This window comes from Austrofundulus limnaeus, unplaced genomic scaffold (assembly GCF_001266775.1).
Source record: "Austrofundulus limnaeus strain Quisiro unplaced genomic scaffold, Austrofundulus_limnaeus-1.0 Scaffold99, whole genome shotgun sequence".
In the NCBI taxonomy this organism is placed as follows: domain Eukaryota; kingdom Metazoa; phylum Chordata; class Actinopteri; order Cyprinodontiformes; family Rivulidae; genus Austrofundulus; species Austrofundulus limnaeus.
Window position 1 is genome coordinate 778,915 of NW_013952501.1, and position 14,415 is coordinate 793,329.

General features: G+C 40.2%; 1 protein-coding gene across 4 annotated transcripts in view; it reads right to left on the reverse strand.

Moving 5' to 3' along the window:
• tbc1d1 (TBC1 (tre-2/USP6, BUB2, cdc16) domain family, member 1) overlaps positions 1-14,415 on the reverse strand; it is a 50,857-nt gene that overhangs the window by 35,321 nt on the left and 1,121 nt on the right. For 3 of the 4 annotated variants that reach the window (XM_014013257.1, XM_014013258.1, XM_014013259.1), the window contains one exon: positions 13,177-13,807. In XM_014013257.1, the coding sequence (XP_013868711.1) occupies positions 13,177-13,764 (588 nt within the window). In that variant the 5' untranslated portion in view covers positions 13,765-13,807. Of the gene's footprint in view, positions 1-4,416; positions 4,727-13,176; positions 13,808-14,415 lie in introns of those variants that run through there. The other variant, XM_014013260.1, reaches the window with a different exon arrangement.

Sequence of the window (14,415 nt, forward strand, 5' to 3'; positions counted from 1 at the left end):
AAGTTTATTTTACAAAAGAAAAGGATTGTTTTCTTACTCTCATGTGAAACATGACATGAGCTTTCAGAAAAGAGGGAAGCAGAACCAAGACAGGGCTGAAGTGGAGCGAGACATTAAACGTGTGACAGACGCCTTGTGTCATTTACAAAACATAATGAATTAACTCACTTTAACGATGCTCTTTGTGGTTAACTGTTTTTAAATAACTACAAAGTTGCTGTGCATCATCATCAATATTCCCTAAATAATAAATCTGCTGTTCAATCCTGCGAGCAGGCAGAAACACATTTCTGTCAACACTTGATTACGTTACTGAACCGCAGCACCAGCTTACTGTTTCACTCATTCTGTGGTTTTTAATGGAGTGGGGGAAATACTGTCTTATATATATATTTTAGTCTTTTTTTTTTTTGAACACACACACATATAGATAACAGAGCAAAATAAATGTGATAAAAAATGCTGTTCAATCTCAAAGGATATTTCTCACCTGTCAAACAGGAACAAGTCTAAAGCTGCTGGAATTCATGGACACAACAAGCACAAATATGATTTATAACTTCTCAAACTATGTAGCGGGAAAGAAAATAATCAATGTCTTCCAAACATCTTGAACAAGTTCATTCTTGCAGGTGAATCGAAGGCCTAAAGGCTACGTTCACATTGCAGGTCTTAATGCTCAGTTCTGATTTTTTTTGAAAAAATCCGATCTTTTTGTGTGAACGTTCACATTACATTTTAAATGTGACCTGCATCAGACCCCTGTGTGAACGCTACACAGCGCTGATGTGACACGCATGCGCAGTAAAAGACGTGACGTCTCATCAGCCGGCTTGTTTGTTTACAGATTTAGCATGAATGCTACATTTTGCACATCGAATCGGAAGTTGTTGTTTAATCAGAGCCAATTAAATAATTATCTGACCTGCTTCTTTAGTTCAGTGTTTATATCTGAAGCTGCCTCTGACAGGGATGCTCCAGTGAAGTTTTTTGTTTTTAACGAAACTACGAGCTGGAAAAAAGTATCGACAGAGTAGCTAACTTTAGGATCGATACTCTCCGCGACCCAGGCTGGACATCGTTATTATCATACTATCTACGTGGAAAATGAAAAGTAAAAAGATGAAGCAACTGGACTTGTGTTTAGGAGCTGTAAACACATGGAGCTACAGATTTAAACAGCGAGACTTGAGGTTAGTGTCTTATCGATCCTTCACCCCCTCCTCACTGATGAAAAAGTCAGATGAATGTGACATGAKCGTTCACACTGCAGTCACTTTGAAAACATCAGATATRTATCCGATTTAAAACCACATACTGAAACGGCCTGGGTCGGGTTTGAAAAAAATCGGATTTGTCTCGTTCAGACTGTCATAAAAAAATCGGATATGAGTCAGATGGGTCAAAAAATTCGGATTTAGGTCGGATTTGCCTGCAGTGTGAACGTAGCCATAGATTCCTCAACACACTTTCACTGTGCCATAAAAAAGACAAGATAAACAAATAAATAAATCTGTCAACTCCTTATTTCTGAGTTGAGACCCTCTTTTACATTTAAACAATATTTACCTGAAGTTTGAAAAAGAAACTCAAACGATACTTGAGTCCTGAGAAACTTTCTACTTTCATCCTGAAAAGCTTTTAGGAGGAAAATGATTAAATTTATTTATTTAATATTATTTAATACGTAAATTAACTCAATCGGTCACTCTTCTTTTCAAACATTTGAAGAGCAACAACTACCTATCCAAGTTTCCATTCAAACACTGAATTTACAGGAATATCAGAATCAATTATAAACTTAGGCTGAGAAGTACCAAAACATTTCTTTTAGCTAATTTTATCACAACTGAGTAAACAAGCAAAATGAAAAGGATAAAACTTTCCCAAGAGTTTTCATCCCATTTCACCTTTGGTAGAATGTTTTCAGATAAGGTTCAAAAACCTAAAGGAGTGTTTCACTTGGATGTCTGACTTCAAATGCCAGAAAAAAACTGGAATTTCCAGGATAATGACGCTGAAACCGAAAGACACAGACAGCCAAGAAACTCAACAACATTAATGACGAAACTACTAGAAACCCCCTTGTCCACTTTCTACGGTCATGTGCCTTTTTGAGCAAAGCCAAGTTCAAGGTTCAATGTATATTTATCAGAAGAGAAGGGCTACTAAAAGAGTCGAGAACAAAAAACACAAAATAGGGTGAATGGCAGCGCTGTCGTGAAGCAGAAAATGTCGCCAATTTAAAAACAAATCTAAAATCCATAAACTGTACTGTACACACACAAAGCATTCCAAGCCCAGTACAAAACAGAGAAAACCCCAGAAAACAGCAGCCAAGAAAACAAAAGGGGTCTGCAGGGTGAAAACAATAAGTTTCACATTGAGACGGACAGTGTGAGATGTCACTGAAATGAAGATAACAGAAATCAGATTAAAAAGAGAGGAAGAGGAAGATGCCTCCTGTTCAGTCACATGTCACATCTGTCACATGAGGTGAGATAAAGTGAAGGAAAAAGTCCAGGACTGAAGAATTAAATGAGGAAAAAGGAGCGTTAAGATCAAAGTATCTTTGTACAATTCTGGGTAATCATTATCTAGATTTTCTTTTTAAAGTGTCATGGTTGCAAAAATCAAAATGCAGTCAATTGAACTTCTCAGGTCTAAACAAAATCCTTTGTTTAGTGAGGAGTTTATTATTTGGTTATTTAAAAAAAATGTAAATGTACTAAGGTCATCACTTATCCCAGTGAAAAACTATAAAGTCTAGGGGTCAAAATATTAAAATAAAATAGATTTGTGGTTGTAGGTAGTGGCATTGTGCATTAAATCAACCATATTAGAGACAGAACGCTGAAATGAGCTGGCTATAGACAACATGACTAATAGGTTGAATAAAAACCCTTCCTCCTGCTCCAGGAGTAAAGTTCTGGCACAAGTTACAGTAAAGTCAGCGATGATATCGCTATGACTCACTGCCATTCTCTCACACAAACACCTACATTTGGCCGGTGTCTACAGTATCCTATTATATAGGGTTTTTTTGTCCTCAGCTGTACAACAGCTCAATCAGAAAACACAACAGCAGCTTTGCAAGCATCAAAACCGACAACCTAAAACCCACCAGAACAACCAAAACCAGTAGCTTCCTTATCAAACTGGTTTATTACTCAAAAGTTTAAGAACTGGACTACAAACTATACTGACCAACAGCATGAACACACTAAAGCAGAAGTAGGACAGTATAAAACATATGTATTATTGCAACATTTCCTTGCTTTTGCATTTTGGGCTGATTTATTAGTGAAAGCATATCTGTGGCACTGATGTGTTTAATTTATTAAAGGTTGTAAGACTGGTTGATTACATTTAGGTTTTATTTATATTTTTTACCTGTCCAACCCCTCATCCCACAAGACAAACATTTTGCCTTGATATAATTTATTTTAATACATGTACAGCAAATATGCATGCAAGGTCAACATTTTGTAAAAGTTTCAAAAAATGTTCAGAAAATTTCAAGTATCCAACAGGGCTGAAAACTGAGTTTATACAAATGGATGTTGCAAATTGCATTTGTAGATTAGCAATGAGAAAAAGATTGAGACATCCTACACCCAGAAACAATGAAATATTAAAAAAAAAACCATAGCATGACTGTGAACTTATCTTTTCCTACTTAAAATCACATGTGTAGCAATGTGACTTGTGCAGATATGTGCACATAATGTCTGAGCTAAAATGATACAGTGCAACTCTGAACAGATGTTCTTCAGTTGATGTCTTTTGCAACAGATGTGTCACAAATTGACCAGATGACAGTTTTAGTGAAGATTAGATCAGAAAATAAAAGGGAAACATTGTTTGCTAACCCTACCAAACACCCAAAACTTAATACAAAAAATGCTGAACTCACCAGAACTCAAACTCATTTCTCTCCACAGCTGCTGTAAAAGTATATATATATTTTCTTTTAAGTTTGAAAAACACACATGCTTACAGGACTTTTCTATGTTGTGCTCAATTCACTGCAGAAGTCCCAGTGGCCTAGAAAACAAACAGTTCAACAAGCATCCAGTGATAAGATTTCACAGCCAAACTGGACCTTTTGTTGTCTCCATATCAATAACAAAATGAGCTGTATGCTTAGTGACAACCCTGGGTCCTCAAAGCAAAACATACCACAAGTAAAAGTAGCAAATTGTTATTATCACCACAGTGTAAATGGTTATTGCAATTTAAAATCTCACATTTCCCCTGTTTTCGTATGAATACCGTGTCAAACCATGGTTGAAGTCTTTCCAACAAGTTTAGCTAGCTTGACTGTAGTTATTGGTCACAAAGTGCTCCAGTAATGTTAGCTAACTGTCCTCTTAGCATGGCAGGGGAACTTAAACAGTCCATAACTTCACTTACATCTTTCTGTTCCTGTTTAATGTTGAACAAGTTGAGTCGCTGGAGTCGCGCTTTCATCCCATTCGCCATAAACTTTACAAAACCCAGATGTCAGCGGTGACTTATCCGTAACTTATTTGTTACGGAGTGGGGAACTTCAATATCATTTCTGTGGAAAGTTCGTTTTTCCTCCGTGAAAACTGAGGAAGATCATGCGGTTGTTTGTAAAGTTTGGAACCAACAGAACTTTGGAATATCCGGCTTTTGACCTTCAAAGTAAAACAAATCCACGCCCTTTACATTTGAAGTAAACGGAGCTACTCGCTTACTGGTTTTACTTTGAAAGCACATCCAGTAACTTCCGGATTTTTTTCCGCGAACTCTGGTAAAATTGGATCACATCAACCCTCCAATGTCTTTGGAGATTGGGCTGGACTCAGTTCCTGTCCTGGAGCGCTCAAAAGTTTAGGCGGTAATGTTTACCCGTTAACCTCCTGAGAACTGTATCAGATTTCACTGCTGGCATGTGGGAACACAACAGTGTTTCCGGTTTGTGGCAAACCAAACCCAATTAAGCAGCAATTAATGTCCATTAGGCTTTTTACTGACATAAATTCAGGCATCAGTAGTAAACATTTGGCCCAAAAGTAACAAAATTTAATGTCATGGTCCTCTGATCACAAAGTAGGTACATATCTGTGCTTTGAAGTCCTCAATCCCAGGAATAATAGTTTGTACATTAAATTAGCTAATAATACACTGACCTATTTTATATATTGTTAAAAAATAAACAAAACGTATGTAATTAGCCCCCATTTTTAATTTTCAACTTGTACACAATCATCTGGATAAAAGAAAATATATTTTGTCAGAAAAGACAATTCTGAGCAGTGTGTGCAGTGTAATACAGACATCGTTGGAGTCAGATTTTGTAAACTTTGTTTTTAATTTGAACTGTTCAAAGGTAGACTAACCTTAACTTAATATTATTATTCCTATTATTGTGATTTAGTGTATGTTAATAGCTATAAACATTTCATCTTTCATAGAAGACTACTTATGAGAGGAAAATGAATGCCCTAAGTGTGTGTCGAGAAACAGATTTTTTACTGTGTCCCTGAATGCAACTTCACTCCGACTCCTTTTGTAGCCAAATCTGTGTGAGAGGAGCCGGTTTTGAGTGTTGACCTTCAAAAACATAAAATCAAGCCTTTTGGACAACTCCAGTTGTCCCTTGTGTTTTATAGTGGCAACATACACTCACCGGCCACTTTATTAGGTACACCTGTCCAACTGCTCGTTAACACTTAATTTCTAATCAGCCAATCACATGGCGGCAACTCAGTGCATTTAGGCATGTAGACATGGTCAAGACAATCTCCTGCAGTTCAAACCGAGCATCAGTATGGGGAAGAAAGGTGATTTGAGTGCCTTTGAACGTGGCATGGTTGTTGGTGCCAGAAGGGCTGGTCTGAGTATTTCAGAAACTGCTGATCTACTGGGATTTTCACGCACAACCATCTCTAGGGTTTACAGAGAATGGTCCGAAAAAGAAAAAACATCCAGTGAGCGGCAGTCCTGTGGGCGGAAATGCCTTGTTGATGCCAGAGGTCAGAGGAGAATGGGCAGACTGGTTCGAGCTGATAGAAAGGCAACAGTGACTCAAATAATCACCCGTTACAACCAAGGTAGGCAGAAGAGCATCTCTGAACGCACAGTACGTCGAACTTTGAGGCAGATGGGCTTCAGCAGCAGAAGACCACACCGGGTGCCACTCCTTTCAGCTAAGAACAGGAAACTGAGGCTACAATTTGCACAAGCTCATCGAAATTGGACAAGAGAAGATTGGAAAAACGTTGCCTGGTCTGATGAGTCTCGACTTCTGCTGCGACATTCGGATGGTAGGGTCAGAATTTCGCGTCAACAACATGAAAACATGGATCCATCCTGCCTTGTATCAACGGTTCAGGCTGCTGGTGGTGGTGTCATGGTGTGGGGAATCTTTTCTTGGCACTCTTTGGGCCCCTTGGTACCAATTGAGCATCGTTGCAACGCCACAGCCTACCTGAGTATTGTTGCTGACCATGTCCATCCCTTTATGACCACAATGTACCCAACATCTGATGGCTACTTTCAGCAGGATAATGTGCCATGTCATAAAGCTGGAATCATCTCAGACTGGTTTCTTGAACATGACAATGAGTTCACTGTACTCAAATGGCCTCCACAGTCACCAGATCTCAATCCAATAGAGCATCTTTGGGATGTGGTGGAACGGGAGATTCGCATCATGGATGTGCAGCCGACAAATCTGCGGCAACTGTGTGATGCCATCATGTCAATATGGACCAAAATCTCTGAGGAACCTTGTTGAATCTATGCCACGAAGAATTGAGGCAGTTCTGAAGGCAAAAGGGGGTCCAACCCGTTACTAGCGTGGTGTACCTAATAAAGTGGCCGGTGAGTGTATAATGCTGAGAATTACAATGCCTAACGTAAGTGACTGAAGTATGTCATTATAATTCCTATATTAAAATAAAAAGCACTTAATTCAAATCAAATCTGTGCATGGGAATGACAGCAATAATCATCTCATGGCTACATTTTTTTTATCCAGTGTCACTGGACAAGCTCTGTACAGCACTATAATGCTGATGAATAATCTAGATTTGTACTGCTAATAAAAAAATGCATAAATTGCACTGATTGATTATAACATGCCACAACTAAAAAAAATAGTACATATAAAGTATATAATTCATTTAAGGGAAGAACTGATAAAAAACTAAATGGTATTTGAGGATAGCAACTACAATAGATACAATAAAATAAATTTCAGATCACTGTTGACTTAAAGTAACCCGTCAGCAAACAGCAAAGATAAATTTATGTAATTTTAAAATGTAATAAAATATTTACATTTTTCTCTGTATTAACAACACACTTACGAACACACACGTGGACATATTTATTGTAGTGTGACTTCTATGTGTGTGTGTATGGCATGGCAAAAAGTAAAAGCAGAGACTGCAACACAGATAAAATACAATGAAAGTTTCCCTACACACTAAAGTTGCACTTCTGCTTCTGTGGTGACACCCAGTGGTTACTTTGTTTTCATCACACAACGGAGGGTAAATCCTTTTCCTATTCTTCGTACCACAAGAGACAAAAAACAGGAAGCTTCTCTTTATTACTGCTAACATTTATTCAATTGTACCTTTTCAGTAAAGTTTTTTTAAACAAACAAAGTTTCTCCACGTGTTGGTGATAGATTGATATTGATTTTGGGTTGTGCTGCAGCTGTTAAATGCAAAACATTTCAATAATTGAAGAAATAATGGATTTGATCAAATTTCTGTTTGGTTTGCAAGCAAGCGTATCATCAAAAATGAATGAAGCTGTAAGAGAATGGCTTCAACAAGATGATGAACACAAAATGTGTGACTAGACCTTCAGAGTTTTGTCTCTCATGGTGCAGAAACAACAGGGATAGAAAACTTTTGGTAAAAGAACGACATTCACTGAGACGTATTAAAACTTATACAAAACCTTGAGGTGAGTGCAACGTCACACATGGGTGTAATGTGGATTTAAAACGCTTCATGTTCAAATGATGCAGTTTTGTCACAATGTATAACGTGGCTGGTTGTCACCCAGTTTTTAATGCATCCATGAATGCATTAATATCTTTTAAAATGTTAGCATAATATAAAATAATTGTGTGTGACCTATATGGTTGGACGATATTGGCAAAAAAATAATAATAACGATTAATTGGGGTATTTAGCTGATAACGATTAATATGACGATTAATTGCTCTCTCCGGGTTGGAGGTGAAGTACTGCCTCAAGTGGAGGAGTTCAAGTATCTTGGAGTCTTGTTCAGGGAAGAATGAAGCGTGAGATTGATAGACGGATCGGTGCAGCTTCTGCAGTTTTGCAGACTCTGCCCCGGCCCGTTGTGGTGAAGGCGGAGTTGAGCTGTAAGGCAAAGCTCTCTGTTTACAGATCAGTCTATGCTCCTACCCTCACCTATGGTCATGAACTTTGGGTAGTGACCAAAAGAACAAGATCACGGATACAAGCGGTCGAAATGAGTTTCCTCCTCAGGGTAGCTGGACTCTCCCTTAGAGATAAGGTAAGAAGTTCAGTTATCCAGGAGAGACTCAGAGTAGAGCCGCTGCTCCTCCACATCGAGAGGAGCCAGTTGAGGTGGTTTGGGCATCTAAGGATGTCTCCTGGACGCCTCCCAGAGAGGTGCTTCAGGCATGTTCAACTGGGAGGAGACCCTGAGGAAGACCCAGCCTGGGAACACCTGTAGTCCTCCCAGAAGAGCTGGAAAAGGTGGCTGGGGGCTTCCCTGCTCAAGCTGCTGCCCCTGTGACCCGAGTTCAGTTAAAGCAGAAGATAATGTATGGATGGACGACGATCAATCCCCTGGAGTCTCTGAACACCTGCAGTCGCATGACCAGTTTAAATCACTCTAGTGGGAAAGATATGCTCACTGTAAAAATCTGTTCCAAATTGTGTCAAAAGTACAGATTTCAGGCAATTCATCAAATTTTAAATTGTGTTGACAGGCCAAGTAAAACCAGAGCTATAGTAAATAAATTACAAAACTTGAAAAAAATTTATGTTAGTCATTTTTTTTCCTGCTTGGCCTTCAGAGGAGTCAGACGCTTTTTGCTCCCTCTCCCGAACATCCCTTTTTCCCTGCTTTGCTGCTGGATCAAGCCTTTCTTCTACCTTATCATTCGACGACAAAATAATTATGGATCTGGTCAACTGGTCTCTGAATGCAATGAACACTATTTTTTCCACTCTGAGGTTGGAGCGAAGGGAGCGCAGCTGTCCCAGCGGAACCGTGACTGCAGGCATAGTTTCTGGGTCCTGGAGGTGGAATCTAGTCTGCCTGACCCCGCTTTCCATTGAAGACGTCGAATATGTGTTTATATTCAGATTTATGATAATTGGATTCCTGCTGATCGGCTGTGGAGGTGTCCTGGTTTATCGGAAAACGAAAACGATCCTGACAGCAGTCTGGCCCTCTGAAAAGCTGTCAGGGACCTTGGATGGGATTTCCTGTACTGCAAATGCACAGACTCAAATGCTGGGGGATATAAGTCGCAGACTGGATGTGGTTCTGACGTGGATCACAGCTCAGCAGCGTGCCCGTGAGGAGTGAGTCCACCTGGGTTACGTTTCATACGGTAGAGGCGAGGTAAACAAATCTGGAATATTGGCATTTTTCGCAACACAGAGACGCAGTTAACACTTAAAGCAGAGAAAACAGGCTGCTTGCCCTAAACAATTATGTTCATTATTGGATCCCGGCAGCTGTGACCTCGGACGCAAGCTGATAAAACCTCCCTGGAATGACACGTGAGAAGAAAGCCTTGACCCCCCAATCCCCACCTGTTCCATCCGTGCACTGGATTGGTCTGAAGGCCACTTTGGGTGGAAACAGAGAACTGAACTCTAGTGACTTGTGCTTTGACTGATAACAACACTGGTTTGGACTCTGGAGGTCTCTGATCGGTTCCGGCATGAAGTCTGCCCTGCATCCCTCCCCATACCATGTGTTTGCCCCCCACCCACCACCCTCCCCTCGTTAGCTGATTGCACTGTTTTGCAGAGTAGTTTTTTTGAGCATAAGTTTGTGTGTTTTCTATATAAAACACAGGATCAAAGCTCTTTTTTTAACTCACCCTTCCTATTGTGTGTGCATTCTAAACTGCAAAGGTAGCGCACTAAGTTGCGAAGGACCCTGGACATTCGTTCCCCCCATGTTTGTCATGTGTGTGTTTCTCCGGACAGATGTTCTAAACTGCATTTCATTCTGCACTGCATCTTGATGTTGTGTGTGAATGACAATAAATGAATCTGATTTGAAGCGGAGTGAAGCATCAAGGAAACTGACCAGGGAAATCTCCAATCAGCCTGCCTGATGGCTTTAAACATATTAATCATCAAGTGCCAAAAAATAATCAATTTAAGTTTTTCTGGCAATTAACTACACACATTACAATTTTGTCCAACCCTAGCCTGGCGTCAGTGAAAATGTTTATCTGTCTGATGGTCAGTTAGTTGTTTCAGTGCACAAAGTCAGAACTGTAAGTGATTTCTGACCCTGGATAAGTGACCCTTTTTAAAGCCCCTTGTGTTATTTAAACACTGTATTTATAATCTTTGTGTGTGTGTGTGTGTGTGTGTGTGTGTGTGTGTGTGTGTGTGTGTGTGTGTGTGTGTTTAAGCCCAGCGCCACAGAACTGGAGCAACAGGTGGTCAGCCTGACATCATCATCAGTGCATTCTTCTCAAGGCTGAAGAGGCGGCTACAACAACAACACACACGTACACAAACTCCACAGCAAAACACGTTGCAACAGGAAGTGGTCTCCATGGTAACACAGTTTCACATCCTGCCCGGGTGATACATCAAGCGTTTTTCTCTCAGCCAAGAAAAACAGGAGAAGATTGGGTCTACCAGTCAAGACAGCAGCCTCTCCTCGTCGGGTGATATTTACAGTACGCCGCACAGCTCACGGAGGCCGTAATATATTTAAAGCGTGCAGCAGGTATTTGTTACGTGAGCCTGGGTGACGCCGCGTGAGGCACAGGGAAGGCAACAGGCTTAAGGTCAAACTGACATTTTGCTTTCAGTGGTTCACATCTAATAACCCTGTTTGTTTTGGGTTTGATGGGACATGTGATGCTATCGAGTGTCTCTGTCCTGACACAGCTACACCTCTGTTGCTCAAACGAAGGCTTTTAAAAACACACACACCAGGTGGAGGAGAGGTGAAGGGATTAGAGGTCAGGAGTTTGCTGCGTGTTCATTTAAATAACTCCTTAAACAGGTGCTGGTGAATGAGACATTAGAGCTGCAGAGGTGCCAGAGCTGGATCTTCATATTAAATTCTCATACGTGCAACGCTCCGCCAGCTTTTTGTCATCTGTTTAAATATAGAGAAAAGACTGACCCACGCTCCTGATTCCCATCATCATCTGAGAGGTTTCATTTGCACAGCTTTGACATTTAGAGCTGGAGTTGATGTGTTTATGATCCGCAAACGTTCCCTTTTAACAAAGCTGCACCCTTTGATTTACAAAAATATGGTTTTATTAGTTACAGGACCATATACTGCCATCTATAATCATCATTCGCCTACATTTGTTTTAAAAGTCACGATTCATATCACCTTCATAGATCATCCTACAGGTCCTTGAAATCCTTGAAAGTTTATGAATTAGAAAAAAATTATTTCAAGGCCCTGTAAAGTCTGTGAAAACAGCCAAAAATTACACTTGTCCTTGAAAGTTTTTTGGGGATTGAAATTCTATTCACGACTGATTTTCATCATCTTTTAAAAAAATTAATTATAAAGTTAAATAAAATATTTTTACATTAGTTGCACTCAGGATTACTGTAAACTGACGTCATTGTTTCTGACTCTACAATGTGTTGTGCTGTTCAGTTTTCATTGAATTTACATGATATTAAACCTGTTTATTGGTAACATCCTGCAGTAGCGGTAGGTCATTGTGGTCTCACGTGGTTCTTTAATTTGAGGAAATTGGTGATGGAAAGTCCTTGAAAGGTCCTTGAATTTGATGTTGACCAAGATGTGGGAACCCTGATCTTTATAAGGGTTATTTTGAAGTCTGAAAGTCATACATACATTTGAAAATGTTTAAATAACTGAGTTTTTTTTTTCATACTCTGTACTGGAAACAGTGCTGAAAATTTAAAAAAAAATGCAAATGCCTTTTGACTTCCAAGCAGTGTGCTTATCAGGAACCTTTTTATCTTTGTACAGCAGTAGCTTGTCTTCTCAGCATCTACTGTTCTGACTCACGCACAGCTGGTGGATTCTTTCTGCCAGATTTTTTTTATTAGCACTTACACACCAACACACAAAGAGAAAGCTCAAGAAGTTTAGTGCAGATCTGAAAAATGACAATCTTAGATTTGATTCAACACTGAGCAGCAATTTCTGAACAGCTGCAGATTCTAAGATCATTGTGTCACACAGAAAGGTATGTAAATGTGAGTATTTATGGGATGTAAGATCTGTCTCCCTCGGCTGAGGTGAAAGTGGCTCTGGGGAAGTTCCAACAAACATCTGATGTGAACTGGAAACATCAATATATTGCTGCTATACCTCACGTCTCTTGGTTTACAGATTTAGTTATTACTTCTATCAGTTTCTAGCTTTCTTTCTTCTCTTCCCTCACACCCAGTCTGAGTCACCGACTCATTCAGCTGGTTAATTTCCTCTGTGTAAATTTTGCCCTGTTTGCTTTTCTCTCTGCTTGATCATTGTCATCATCATCATCATTACCTCAGTTCCTGTTTCCCACTCTGCCCTGCTATTAGAGACCCTATCATTTGTGGGTTTATTTTTGTTGACCTTGCTCCAGCAGCTCTTTGTAGCTTCCATTTGCTCTTCCACCTGCCGCCTTTTGAGTTTGGTCAAATCCTTTTTATGCTGGTTAAAACTAATTACAATCTGCAGTAAGTTGTGATAGTTGATAGGCACTGGTTTTGTCAGGACTTTATACAACTTATTAAAAGACTCAAGTAAATAAATGTTTGTATCATTCCAAGCTTCTACTGCTCAAATCTTGTTTTTAAAAATCCACCCTGGAAAAAAAGATAGGTTCAGATAAATCATTAAAAGCCCCAAGACTGCCTTGTCCATGAGCAAACCTCCGATCCCAACTTGAGTTTGATTTCTTGGTGTGTTAAACTGGAGACCACCTTCACACGTGCCTACCTTGGTGCAGTCCAGGCACTGGAAGACGTAGCAGGCACACTTCAGCACCCCTCTGACCAGGCAGGCAAAGACACTGGGCTCCTGACTGTTGTGAAGCATTTTGGTCACTTGGTGAGGACGACATTCAAACAGGACGGTGTGCGTTAGAGGGTCCCAGAGACTTGATTCTCCCATGGCGGACACACACCGCACCCAGGATACAGACACGTACAGGCAAACTGTTTTATTACACAAAGTCGGATCCATCGAACCCCCTGCAGTCACAAGTGACCCGACACTTGGGTCCTTCTTCGCAGACCTGCAGATCTCTGACACCACCCAGGGCAACATGGCCATGGTGGTCTGATGGTGGACCGTCCGAAAACCAATCATAGTCAGCTTGTACCTCATCTCCCCTTCATCCACCTGCCCCCTCCACGTGGAGCTGCTCTCCCGAGCACCAGAACATATCGGAGGGGAAGAGGTGAGGCGTGACAGGGCTGGACAGGAGTGGTGGTTCGGGGTTAGACCATGACTAGGTTTGTCAAAGCTCCGAGGCCTCTGGGCTTCACCTGCTTCTGGCTTCACCTCAAAGAACAGTCCATCCATGCTGGTTTCTGAGTCCAGAGGCAGATGTTTGCCTCTGCTTTACCTGCAATGCATCGACAAGAAAGAATGACTTTTTCAATAATAAACAGAGCCAGCCTGTGGCATAGGCAAATGCCAAGGGTGATGTCCATCTAGGGGTGAAACTACAAATGAGGAAGGAAAAAATTCTAACTTTTTTATCAGAATATAGTTGATTGAGTCTAAAATAATCCCATGTTACTTAAATTAATGAAGGTAACTTGTTCTGTGTTTCTCAGCATTGTTACTACATGGGGTGTTATATGATGCAGAGGACATTTCATGATAAAAACGATCATGTGATGCAGTCAAGAGTAACTACTGGTGCTCAGTGTGTAAATAGAAAACAAAATAAGGATAATGGAAGTCTCTGTTTTGATCTCAGATAAAGTTTTGGTTTTAGTCTGGTTTTCAGTGTTCCACCTTCCTACAAATATTGATTTTATGTTGTTTTAACAATCCCATGAATTTAATTAAACGCTCTTCAAATCGTTGAAAAATCCATAGTTTTGAATAGATCTTTTAAAAAAAATTCCGGGGAAATATACCTCTGGACCCCCCCCCCAGAACTGCTTCAGTCCACAGCTGCTCGTTAACATGAACAGGTGTTCTTAACTGCTGTAGGCTTCTGGT